Source organism: Bombus vosnesenskii, unplaced genomic scaffold (assembly GCF_011952255.1).
Source record: "Bombus vosnesenskii isolate JDL3184/JDL3185 unplaced genomic scaffold, Bvos_JDL3184-5_v1.1 scf7180000013264, whole genome shotgun sequence".
Lineage (NCBI taxonomy): Eukaryota > Metazoa > Arthropoda > Insecta > Hymenoptera > Apidae > Bombus > Bombus vosnesenskii.
Genome location: NW_022882924.1, coordinates 6,214,155 through 6,227,554, shown reverse-complemented (window position 1 = coordinate 6,227,554; position 13,400 = coordinate 6,214,155). Strand labels below are relative to the sequence as shown.

Below are 13,400 nucleotides of genomic sequence, written 5' to 3'. Positions count from 1 at the left end.
GCTAGGAGAGCTGCTAGTGCCGGATGTGGCCACGTTTACTGCCTATAATTGCAGAGAAGACGCGGCGCGCCGTTCCGCCCAATTATTTGGGGACAAATGCCCGCCAAAAAAGAAGCCTTCGACTCGTCCGCCGGGCTAAGGACGTCTCTCGGTGGATCGTCAGAAAATTATTTATGACGGAAAAATAATTGCCGGTACGTTTTACTTTCCGCCCCCTATTTCTTATTTTCTTTTAATTTGCTCCACACATATAGACGACAGATACGACTATTTTAACTTGCACCGATATACCTAGAGAATACTCGTGAGAATGTTGGTCTTCTCGAGGAATATGATGAAATAAAGAATGTCTGATAAATGAGGAACGTCTGTAGTGGTTTTTAATGATAAACTGTTGCGTATTGTTGTACGCATGATCTTAATGGACAGCCTTCTGCGGATAAATAAAACTGCTCGAGATATTCAGATTAATAAAGGAACTAAAAAATAATGACTTTCCTTGGGTACTATTGAACCAACGATAAATTACTAGTAAAATTTATTTCGATATAAAATAATACGAGAGAAGTGGAATTGTAAATTTAATAGAGATATTAATATATGTATATATTGAAAAGTAAACATGCGTTTTAAACGATACTGGAACGTGTAGTAACTGTCTTACGTATTTCGTCTTGACAGAGGAAATTGAAAGTGAATCGTTTCCGGTCGGTCATCGTTGACTCTGTCTTCCGAAACTCTCATGATTGTGCGTCAAGCGCCCTGTAATCTTGTCCACCGAGATATTCCTGTGGTTTTTCTAGTTTTTAACGTAGTCGGCGGTATCCAATTACGCGGTTCCACAAAGTCTCTTTTAAAGACCAAAAGATCCGATAGGTATTAGTGTTACACGAGAACTAAATTGACATTAATCTGAAAAAACATCAGAAAATTTCGTTACCAATTACAGCAAAATTGTATCCAACTGAACTTTATACAAGGATATTCCCAATTCTATTTATACATACATTTATATATATACAGGGTGGCTGGTAACTGACGGTACAAGCGGAAAGGGGGTGATTCTACGCGAAAAAAGAAGTCGAAAATATGGAATAAACATTTTTTTTTTTTAATTTTTCCATCGAGACAACGATCTACAGTGAGATCCGTTATAACGAGACGCGATAAAGTGCGCGCGTACCTAGCGAAAATTCAAAGTAGATTTTCTCGAAAACAAAGCCTCAAAGGAAAAATGTTTATTCTATATTTTCGACTTATTTTTTCGCGTAGAATCATCCTCTTTCCGCTTGTACCACCAGTTACCAACCACCCTGTATATGTAAATCTTATTAACATGTATGTATATCATGCACGATCGAAATAAACTCCCTTGCAAGGCAAAATAATTCCCTGGTAAGGAATAAAATATAGCTTTTATAATTCATTTTATTTACTTTCATGCACAGATGTATCTAAAATGTGCAATTGTGTTTTCTCTCTCAAACGAAACACTGTACCTGCAACTACGATGATCGATGCACAGCGGTGCGCGAAATTTTCAAAATCCAAATGGATCTTTCACCTTCTATTACAAAAACGATATTCAAAATTATTTTTACCAATAATCGTATAGAAAGTTAATTCCAAAACTCGATCGCATCGAAACAACCCGTCCAATCTGAAAGAAAAGAATTTATTCGAAAGATAAAGCGAAAGAGGTTCAATTTTGCGAAATTAGAAACTTCAAACAAAGCTAGAAATATAGAATAGTCCTTTATATGTACAATGGTAGCAACATAGCGACGCGTATACGCATATACAATCGTACGCGTGCGTTATTTCGTGTGTATTTTACAGACGAAATTGGAGGGGCGGCTCGAATTAAAAACTAATCCAATATTAGCTTCGGCCTGGCGAGGCGATACGATGCTCAACAATTATTTCCTCCCCTGTGTTTCCACGCACGCTGCAAAACCATCCCCTCAGCTCCGCCTATATGTATCGTTGGCCGCAAAGAAGGGAGCAGTTGCGAGAATTATTCATCTGTAAAATGCGATCGGTGGTATTTACGACAAACGATTTATAGTTACGCGTTTACATCTTTAGAATCTTCTATTTATACATACGTATATTTATTGGTAAGAAGAATAGCAAGAGCAATGAATTCTGGATGAACGTTAAAGCATTCCTTAATATCGACGTTCGAGTTGATTAATTGTTTTCTGATCGACAATCGTGTAACTGTATAGAATACCATAACCGAGACCGACTAGATACTTGCAATATCGAAAAGGAAAGTTGGAAATAAAAAACAAATTTAATCGGAAACCTCGAGGCTTCGTTGAAGCAACGGCTTTCGACAAGCTGAATTTGCAAACGAATACCAGTCAGATCTTAAAAACTGGTACATTCAATGGATGATACTATGATATAACGTAACGTGCGCAGAATATGACTCGAAACTATGCATGATAAATAAACTGAAATGTGAATGAAGTTCTAAGCAAGATGAATCTTGCAAACGTTAATCTTTGTTATCAATACAGAGGACAGTCGGCAGCTCCGAATCGTCCAAAGATATTAATTACCTCGTCGCCGTCAAGAGTGTGCAGATAAACATAATTAAAACATAAAACATAAATAGATTGCTCGAAAAATTGCCCCCAGTTTTCATTTAATCTATCAACCTGTTTCGTCAATTTTATCTTATACGCGATATATAATACACGCGTATATAATTTCGCGTCGTGAATACGCAAAAATTAATAACGAGAGATACGAATTACAAATTTGCATATCGTAAACGCAAGAATCAAATATACAGAAGGTTTACTATAGAAAACTTGAAGTTTAATGAAGAAAAGAAAAAGCCGATACGGGTCACAGCGATCCAGTACAATATGTGTACAAAATGCAGCGATCAAGAATAAAAATTGCAAATCTTCAGTTTTTAATGCTCAATAAATGCTGGATAAAAGCATTAATCCCGATATAGGCACGAGAGATTAACCTGCCAGAAGACTGTCGCGCATATCGGAACGGCTCGAAATTCTCTAGCGGGGTTGAAATTTTTATCACTCATCATGCAACCTCATCTTTTTTTTACTCTCTCTCTCTCTCTCTCTCTCTCTCTTTCTCTTTCCTTTTTTCGGGTAGACACTGTGCATAGATCATAACGGGTACGCACATATACGCGAGACCCGGGTGAAACGTGTTTATAAAATCATGAGGAGTACGCTGCACGGGATATTTACGCAACCGGCGTAAATTTATTGCGATTGCGCTTTAGCGGAGTCGCGGAAACCGAGTTGGAGAACGCTTTTTTTCCGGTCGTCCAGGGAGACGCCTGATCCCGGATGAAAACGATCAGACGAGCTTCGTGGAAATTGATCACTTTTATGAAAAATGAATGGAAATCGATTCGACGATTTTACAACATATCAAAAACATCGTTTCGCCTCTAATAATGTACTTCCGGTACATTTTCATCGCCAGAAGCGTGTTAACGAAAATGTCCTGACTTGTCGACAAGAAGATCGTATTATCACTTCGTTCGCGAATCTGTCGTTTAATTGGCAAAAGCGTTAAGGATTAATAACGTAGGCATAGCATGCTTATTTTCATCCTTTGGCGAAGGATATTAACTTGTTCCTTTTTTATCAACCTGTTCACGTAGGTACGTAACGTTTAGCATAGACGAGGGAGACAGGATCGTCTCTATCCACTACAAAAACGATTAACCGGCTTGCACGCCAGATCCGATCAATTTTCGTAGTCATTAGCTGTTGCACGCATTTTCTAAAACACTGTGCCTAAACGGTGTTCGTTTCCTGCCCATAAAAAGTGGCCAACTTTCGTCGCTGTCTTTATTTCCGATCGTTTGCGGTCGACATCGTAGACAGAGCGAACACAGACGGTGTGTTAAAAAATCGAGAACGCTCGTGTCCCTTTTTTCTTCCCTTCGCTCCACAAACGATAGCTGCGATTAAATTTTGTCGTAGGAATCGAAAAATCAACTACTCCCGAACGACTTATCTTTCGACCGTCTGAAACGTAAACCGTTAACACGACCTCTGAAGGATCGAGAAAAACCGTGCATCCAACGTGAAAATAATAAAGGCAGCGAGCGAGTACGACGTCAGGATGGAATTGGGCTCGTCAAACGGTTTTTTCCCCCGCGTGGTTTCGCGCTTTTTCGTGTTCGGTACCACGAAGGCTCCCTTGTCGGGCGACAAACGACAGCCGACAGACGACAGCACGAAAAAGACGACCTACCACGCACTAGAAGGCGCTCCCATTTAGGATGATTGCCCCGATTTTATGTATTTATACGCGTACTGTTACAACAGCACACCGCTTTCTATAGCTGATATTCGTTTCCGTGGCGCGGGTCAAGCACGAGTTTAAAATTCCTAACGCGACGCGATAGCCCGCTGAAATATCATGCCGGATTTCCGCGCGCTGCCATCCATTGCGAAACAAGCCGATGTGAAATATGCACGAGACGCGGAACAAGAATCTGAACGCAAGTGTTATCAGAGGACTCTTTCACGTTCGTACAGCGACTCGGTGATTTTCAACAGTTGGCTGTTTTTGACGAGTATACTCGTCATGAAGAAATGGCGATGTTTCGTGTCACGATGAGCCCTGTCTGCTCAAGAAAATGAAAAAATAAAGCAGTCGATTCGTTACGACTCAACTCTGTATTACAACGATCACGCGTACTCTACGTTCGACGAGTATATTCGTCGCATTTTAGCTACACGCTTTTCAAAGAGGTGGCAACGGCTGAGCGGTTAATCGGTCTCCTCACCCTTTCAAATCACGAGATGGATTTAGAACCGCTGTTTCCGGCAGATCCGTCGTATTTATCGATCTTTTCTTTTCTTTTTGATCTTACGCGCTAATCCACATAGCGCACCTTTATACGTTTTATCGTAAAAATGTCAGCGATTAAAGCTTCCCGTGTGAAAAAGATTTTCTTTTCCTGGGATAGACGTTCGATCGTTGAATGAATTTAATTGGGAATAAATTTCAAGGAAAGTGAAAATTAGAGAAATGATACACGGTAAGACGGAAAGTAGGAAGGAATCGTACTTATACACGCACACGCGTCCGTATAAAGGAGCATTATCAGGAAATACAGTGGCCGTGCATGCGTATTGCAGGCACGCCAGGCACCACCCTATAAAGGACATTGGCGTAGGGTTCTTCGGTTATTCCCAGAGGTATTAAGAGAGAAAAGCGTTTCGCATGGGCACGTGGCGGTGTGTGGTTGCTCCATGACTGGTTGGAGGAAGAGGGTCACCTATGGTTGCTGGTACACCCAGTCCCATGGTACGGTGACGACGCTTTAATATTTAATGCGATTAAACTCATTTCGACCCGCCTCCCGTAATTGGTTTCTGATTAACAGCCAAGTTTTAAGTGCATTGCCCGTGCATGATAGTTATACGCGTCCTGACGCTATCAACTAATAACCGTGAGTGCTCTCCTGTCTGTAATGTGAACGCTCGCACGTGAACCGCCATTATTCTTGCATTTATAATTAGCCTTGCATTTTATTAATTGCACCGCTGGCTCGTGTTCGCCCACGAAAATTAGCGGGGAAATTTTCGATTAACGCCAATCGGCCAAATAATTGACACAGAGCCATCGATTATTTCTTTCTTTCGTCGGCTGGTCAGCTTCGGAAAACAACCATACGCTCATAATCAATTTCGCGACAAAGGACACACAGAGATTAACAGAATATTCGCGGTTTGCTCAATTTTTCATTGAAATATCGATTTTGATTTTCAGATTCGAGGAAGACGGGAACAAAAAATCTTCGATTCGAAATTTTCGGCCTAGCTAAATTTTGATAGATGATATTACACGTAAAGACGTAGAAATTTATTTGAAAAATTCTCTACAGAGACACCACCTTGTGTATATGTTTCTCGTTTCACGAGAGAAAGAAGAAATCTTATTATCTGTTATGTCAAATAAATATTCAGCCTTAATTGCTCAACGAAAATACAAGATCCCCTGTATCGTCGAACTCGACAGTCGTAATGTCGAAACCAGTAATTCCCCTCGTTCCTGGCGACGATGTTTCGTATCTTGTATTCGGTGTATAACGAAAATAGAAAGTCTCCAAATTCAGGCGGTGAATTGCAGTTGGAGATAAGTTGTCCATAGGGATAATCCATGGACTCAGCAGGTGTCTCTATTCGCCAGGGTTTCACTCCATCTTCCGTTGACAGACAAAATCCCCTACGGCGTGCAGTACCAGGCCACCGCGATCTATCCTATTGACCGTCTGTCCAATTAGGACAGCGAAAACTTAATTAACCGATCGGATGGGCCCGATGAAAACTGGATGCGCCGCGGATGCCCGCGAGGAGAACTCGATAATTAATACAAATCCAGATATGCTGGCGGTCCAATAAAAACAATTTGCCCGTTAACCATGATTGATGAACGATTACGCTTTAAATCGAGCCGTATATCAGCACGGAGGCGAACTATACACGGGATTGAATAATTGATGCCGATCGACGATAGGAACCGGCTGTAATCGAACTAGCGGAAATAGATACGAATGAAAATCGTTGGAAGACAAGTTGTACCGAAGCAATAGCACGGACGAGGCAAGAAAAAGCGCGTCACGCGCGAAAAGTTCAGCGACACTCGATTCCACAAACACCGTCGTCGTTCTTTTCGCACTTTGAAACGGAACCAAATCAAATTTAGAATTCGGCAAGATAAAACAGGACGAAAGTAAGACGTTTTAGAAGCGCATCCTGGAAATGAGCGGGGTATCGGTTAGTTTCCATTTCGAGTTTTTGATCGTGTTAGTCAGGTTGGTTAAAAAAATGAATATGTATCCTTTGCGACTTGACGTTTGTTCCATTTATTATCGCGTATTGAGACAAAACACGATTTTGTTCCGTTTCCAGAAATACAGCATACCCTTAATGTTAGTCACAGCAGGCCAAATTACAAACACGTTAAAGTGATAGACTGTTATTTAATCTTTTCTACTTTCTCTATTTGTATTTTTCTTAATTTCTATTTACGATTTATCCGAGTCCAATTCAGATCGAGCAAACGAATTATTTGCGATTATTTCGTATTTTGCGATAGATCGTAAGTCACGCGTGGATCGCGCGTTTACGTTTCTCGAAAGGAAGAAAATTAAAGGATTAGGGTAGAGGTAATTAAAGAGGCGATCGCAAGGTGTCGGTTAGAGTCGCTCTTTATTCGATAATACGTATAATCCGGAATTAATTAAAATCTGTTACGACGACAAGAATAACATCAATAATTAGTAATTGTTATTAACTGGAGTAGGCTGTCGATGGAAATAATCGGTGATTGTATTTTCAGAGAAGCTCTTTTTTCCAGAAACAAGCAGATCGCAAGGTACCTGAAACAGCTGTAAGGAATTCAGATTTTCGTTTATGATACAAAATAGTTCATTAAGAAACTCATGCTAATGCGATAAATATAGAAATATTCATTTGCAACAAATTTATCCAAATACAAGAATATATCATGGTTTTAATATTTCACGAGTAATTTCGTTGCTAAACAATGCTCGATTTTTCTTCCTTTCCGACATCGCTTACTTGGTAGTTAATATTTCTTTGAAGCAGCAATTTCAGCTTCTGTAGCTCGCAATTAGCAAGGACGTTATTCGATTGGCTTATATACTTGTTGATCGCATTTACTATTTCCTTAAATATTGATGTCTTTTCATTTGTCCAGTCAGGAATACTGAAGTGGTACGACTGACACGTAACCGTCATTACAGTCAGCGACAAGATGAACAGAATTAAAACACGAGCGTTACCCATCTGTAAGAATCAGAAAAATACATTCGTCAAACTATAGAGAGAAAATATTTCATCGGCGAAACGGAGAATTTCAAAATGACGATATGTACAATAGTTAATTGCTTTTATTTTCGCCGGACTTTTCGCTCTTATTTTCGAAAGAATATGAGTTTTGAAACATACGACGAACATGATGAAAGTTTGACATCGTTACGGATTTAATCGAAGCCACGAAAGTTGCTGTATCGCGTAAACCAAATACTGTTGTACCGTTTCATAAATCGAAACGAAAGCGTACTACTATAGACTATGGATTGCTATCGGGCTTATTTCTTGGCGGCAGATTCGAATTAGTTGCTTTTTCTACGATCCAGCCAATGGAAAAGGCAGCTTTATCCGCCGATGTGCAGCGAGCGCGAACGTAAAACAATGGACACAGTCGAAGCGTCACGGATGACTTGTTGGATCAACGATCCGTTCCACGTCCGACAATTTAAAGTCCCATAGGCCAGACTGTTCGATGCCCGCGATCACCTGTTTTACTTTTACGTAATTTACTTTGATAACGCAACGAATGCGACGTAGCTGGTACACGAGCGAGAAGAAAATTAGTTTTCAATTGAAATTCTCGTTTCATTCTTTTTTTTTTTTATTATCGAAATATTAAAAATTAAACGAAAGAAAGAAAACTTTGTAAAATGCTTTTTGATGAATGCACGAATTGGCGTACGTGATCGCTATCAACGAAATAAATATAGTTGCGTCGAGAGAGATTTCATTTCACGAATCGGTATCGGCTGTCTATTAGCGAAACGAGGCAACGTTCTTCCGTAACTTTCTATCTTTCTCTCAGAAAATTGCCGTAAACCACGCTTTACGACATTTTGCACACGTTTTTACGCTATCGACGAAATACAGAAGGAAAATGCCGAGTTCTTAAGCAACGATTTACAATCGAACATGGTATTGCACGTGATGCAACGAGGAATTAAACGGAACAATTGGCCATTGTGAAACTCGCCGGCGCAATTTTCACCCCGTGCAAACGAAATCGCCGATGGAACGTCGCGAAGTATAATGGACGTGGTCGTGTGCACGGGACAACTTGAATACGATGGAAATTTAATTACGAAGCGCGCAGATTTAATTGCAATATCTTCGCTTAAATCTTTTGCTATCGACATCCTAATTTGTTCGTTTAACGACCACTCTGCAACATTTATTTCCAGGTACCGCGCTATCGCAGGATTTTTATTCTATCGCTATACGCATAATACTATGCTGTTACTATGACTTATCGGAAAATAATGTCGATTTTCGTCGTAGCGTTTTAATCATAGGACAAACGATTGGCTCGTCGCTTTTCCTATTGAGAAATAATGTAAAGTGATTGACCGAATAATAGAAGATATTCGACCGGTATATACTTTATCTTCTTATACCAAATTATTCGATTATTCTTTATTATTATTCGATTTGTTCTTTCAGAGCTTTGAAATTTTCCTCCACTTTCTGTTTGATTAATCGATACACAGAATATTCGCATACAGTTTACGATGCATCTTTCCGGATCCTAATCGTCGTGTCGCGACTCCATTCAATTTACTGACCGGCTACTTGGTCGCTGAATTTTATTCGAAACTTCTCATCGTACACGCGATTCTGTAAATTTACGAGGAAACTTCGATATGGGAAGGCGAACTTTGAAAATATTCGATGACTACGCGCACAACGAACTCATTCCATTCGTCGTTTTCCAAATTAGCTGACCGACTGCTGCTCGATCGGCTAGTTAATCTCGCGAAATGATAAACGTGAAAGGAGAAAGACGGCTGTCGAATGTTACCGTGCATTTACTTAATATTCACGCGTCTCAATCGAAACTGCTTTAATGGCTACTCGTCTGGAAGTCGATTCCTCTTGCAAACGCTTCGGAAGGCCCGTGGAAGAAAGAGAACGAAGAAGAACCAGTCGTTTATCTGGCCGTTCGCCGACATCTACGTACACGCGGCGTCACGTGAGGTTTTTTCGAAAAATTTTAGAGTACCCTCGTACATTTCCACGTGCTAATTTTAAAGGAACCATTAACGCTACCCGCGTCCCCGGTCATTAAGATAAGAGTAAGTGCTACTAAGTGTCCCGTGGATAAGAGACGTGACCAGCATCTCTGTCGCATAGAGACGAGCCATTTTCGAGCGTGTCATCAAAACGACGCGAAACAGGTCCCCGTGTTTCGCATTGTTCGATCTTGCACGATGACGGCGAGTATAAGATGTGTGGCGGATCGGTATCAATAGGACGCAGACAGGTCGAGGCATCTCCTCCCGGGCGATCCGGACGAAACGCTTTTCATCCGCTACATTGGTGACCACCGACAACGAACACGCACCTTTGGAGAAGGAGTCAGAGAAAAAGGAGCCAACCACCGACGACGAACACGCCAAGCAGGTGACCGGATACGAGACGACGACCAAGCCAGGAAGTGATGTAGCCATTGCAATAGTTCGTGGGCATCACGTCAGAGAAAAAGACAACCATCTCGTCCCCACGACGATCAGCCTTCCATCATCGACGACGAGCCATTCCCTCTAACTTGTATCGCGCTATATAGTTTTGGGGTCACGCTATAGCGCTAGGGGGAGGCTGTGTGGCGGATCGGTATCAATAGGTCGCAGACAAGTCGAGGCATCAACGTGGCGCAACACCTCCCGAGCGATCCGCTGGTACCAACCGCCAACACTAGAGGGCTACGACGACAACGAGTCTGTCTAACTCGCTAGCGGTCGAATATACGAGCGATTGAAATACCGCACCTAGCGAGACTCCCTCTAAGTCTAAGGCAAGGACTACCGGACATAGCCTTACTGACGAGTCCACCGGTAGTCCCGGGACGAAACGCACGACTCTCTTTTCATCCGCCACAGATGGAACGTTTATTCCAGCGAAGGACTTGGTGGCCGATTAAGCTGTTCCGAATATGAATTCATTTAAACGAGAAACCCTAAGCAGAGCAGAGAATCGATGAACTCACGCTCTACTTATAAACCGGAAATTATAGTATGTTGGCTAGCAGTAAACCAGGTGCTTACGTATTTCTTATTCGACGCATTCAGATAAATGGAATATCGGAGTGGTCTCTATGATTCTCCCGTGAGAATTCAATTGCTACGAGTCCCTTGCGTATGAATTGATTATAAAATTCAAAAATTTGGAAAAATTGATTTTTTTATTTGTTTATGGAGGATCTTGCGTCGCAGAGTCGGGTATAGCGTAATTTGAATGAAATCGATCACAAACATTAGATATTTACGATAGATGATATCTTAAGAGATAAATAGCATTTCTATTTTTCTTCACAACTGATTTTCTTCCTTTTACAAAAATGTTTCTACTCTCCTGGTTACTTCGACAATCTCGAGGATTCTCGTTACATCTGTCTGGCTCGATCGAAGATTATTCTTTGTTACAATCGCGTGCAATTTATTGTTTCGACGATCATTAGCCTCGCTCGTCTTGCTTCAATAAAAGTACATTTATTACGTATTATTTTGCATTCTGACGGCTCTATTATCCGCACGCGGTTCCTTAAATTTGCTTCACGAGAAACGTAGTCCAATTTCCTTGATTGTATTCCCTCTTGCTTTTTCTTACCTCGCTGTATCTCGCCGAAAAGCTGTTTTGAAATAACGTTTCTATCCTACCTGTTAAGGAAATTCGAGGATTTGGAAATACAAATAATTGACTATATTTCACACACAACAGCTATACATCTATATTACACTCTGAAGAACGTCTTGCACGCACGCTTGTCACCAACCGACTATCCAGAATCTTCTAACGGCAGTCTTTTGTTTCAACTAAGACCTGGACGCCCTCTGTGACCCTTACACACACTCTCATGTACAGTGTAAATGTATCACTTCCCTAACACTACCTTGTATAATTTTATGTAATTTATTAATTATGTAAAGACTAAGTAATTTTGTGTTCATTCGAGATTCATTTTTATCGCGAAGTTAAACTTGAATGATCAAGATGCTCGATTTCGAAGAATTCTTACTAACGAGTAACGATAACGATAAATGAAACACATTTCGACTATATTTCATCGAAATTTTTCACAAATATCTAGAGTCCCTGATTTTTATTGCAAACACTTGATCGATATAAGCGAATGAATTAAAATAACTCGGTCTTTAAAGGATGTTCTTTGCCATTGTCGGAAATTAGGAGATCTCGTATAATTGTTGCACGCGATAACCGAGTTATCGATGCGGACGAAACAACGAAAATGTGGCCGTATTCTTATTACGCAATATGGATAGAACATAGACTAAACAGATAACTAAGTCCCAGATCATCCGCATCAGATTCATTCGCGATAGAAATACCATGTAAACGTCCCATATAATTGTAATTTAGATTTCGTTTGCTTTACATTATGAGATAAGGTAGCTGTTATCTTGCGAATTATTTAAAGTGCGAGATACGCAGGCAAACAAAATTCTAATATTTAAATACCACGTTCTCAGGAAACAGATATTTTAAAATTGAACAAATATAAATGGAAAATGTATTCGCGATAGAAATGATAGGGCTAATGTTACCTTAAAAGCTCTGATACAACGTCCCAACGTCTGGCAAACACCGGAAGCACCTCGAAGAGCACAATATTGCAAATTCAAGATACTGTGAACCATGATCCTTGCAGGCTGCTTTATATAAGGAAATTCTCTCATACCCTTCGTTCGCAAAACTATTAAAACACCACCCCTTCTCTTAGTCGTTTATACGATATTATTAAAAGTTTGGGGTTAGATTGGGGTTAGGTTGGGGTTAGGTTGGGGTTAGGTTAGGTAGGTAGTTCCTATCAATAAGTGATAACGAAAGCAACAAAGTCGCTAATTATCGTTAGGTAACATCATCATAGTGAGCTCAGCAAACCATAGGAAATTTTATAATAAATCCTTATTGAGAAGCAAGAAGTTTCTAAGGGGTCATTAAAACTGTGGCGGATCGGTATCAATAGGACGCAGACAGGTCGAGGGATCAACGCGGCGCAACACCTCCCGGGCGATCCGCTGGTACCAACCGCCAACACTAGAGGGCTACGACGACAACGAGTCTGTCTAACTCGCTAGCGGTCGAATATACGAGCGATTGAAATACCGCACCTAGCGAGACTCCCCTACGTCTAAGGCAGGGACTACCGGGCATAGCCTTACTGACGAGTCCACCCGGGACGAAACGCACGACTCTTTTTTTCATCCGCCACAAAACCTTAAAATAATCGTCTCGCTGATAGTTGCCGAAAGAACAAACGATACATACGGAAAATTTGATTTTAAGACAATGGAATGAATACTCCTGCGAAAATGTGATTTTCACGATGATTTGCAACTGTCAGAAACCTTTTCTATCTTTTATATTTTTTAATCAAGTGCGATAACTGACTGTTAGGTTTGACAAACGTTATATTCGTGGGTATTAAATAATATATCTGATCGAATAAAGGCTACAAAGTGGAAGATAACATATATAAAAGTAAAGATATAAAATAAATGAACAAATTTAGAAAATGATGCCTGGCTGCAG

The 13,400-nt window shown here is 40.5% G+C and overlaps 1 protein-coding gene across 1 annotated transcript; it reads right to left on the bottom strand.

Moving 5' to 3' along the window:
* Positions 1-7,223: 7,223 nt before the first annotated feature.
* Positions 7,224-12,572, bottom strand: LOC117237728 (pro-corazonin-like). Its single transcript, XM_033502023.1, has 3 exons — positions 12,413-12,572; positions 7,599-7,826; positions 7,224-7,405 (listed from the first exon to the last, which is right to left on the bottom strand). The coding sequence occupies exons 1-3, from the start codon at positions 12,542-12,544 to the stop codon at positions 7,295-7,297; spliced, it is 471 nt and encodes a 156-aa protein (XP_033357914.1). The 5' UTR covers positions 12,545-12,572; the 3' UTR covers positions 7,224-7,294.
* Positions 12,573-13,400: the final 828 nt, after the last annotated feature.

What these genes read in the sequence shown, in the direction of transcription:
- LOC117237728 (XM_033502023.1), bottom strand. Translation starts at nt 12,544, where the DNA reads ATGAGAGAATTTCCTTATATAAAGCAGCCTGCAAGGATCATGGTTCAC. An exon ending in GTTGTATCAGAGCTTTTAAG is followed by an intron (nt 7,827 to 12,412) that starts GTAACATTAGCC and finishes TGATTCTTACAG; the next exon opens with ATGGGTAACGCTCGTGTTTT. An exon ending in AAAGAAATATTAACTACCAA is followed by an intron (nt 7,406 to 7,598) that starts GTAAGCGATGTC and finishes AATTCCTTACAG; the next exon opens with CTGTTTCAGGTACCTTGCGA.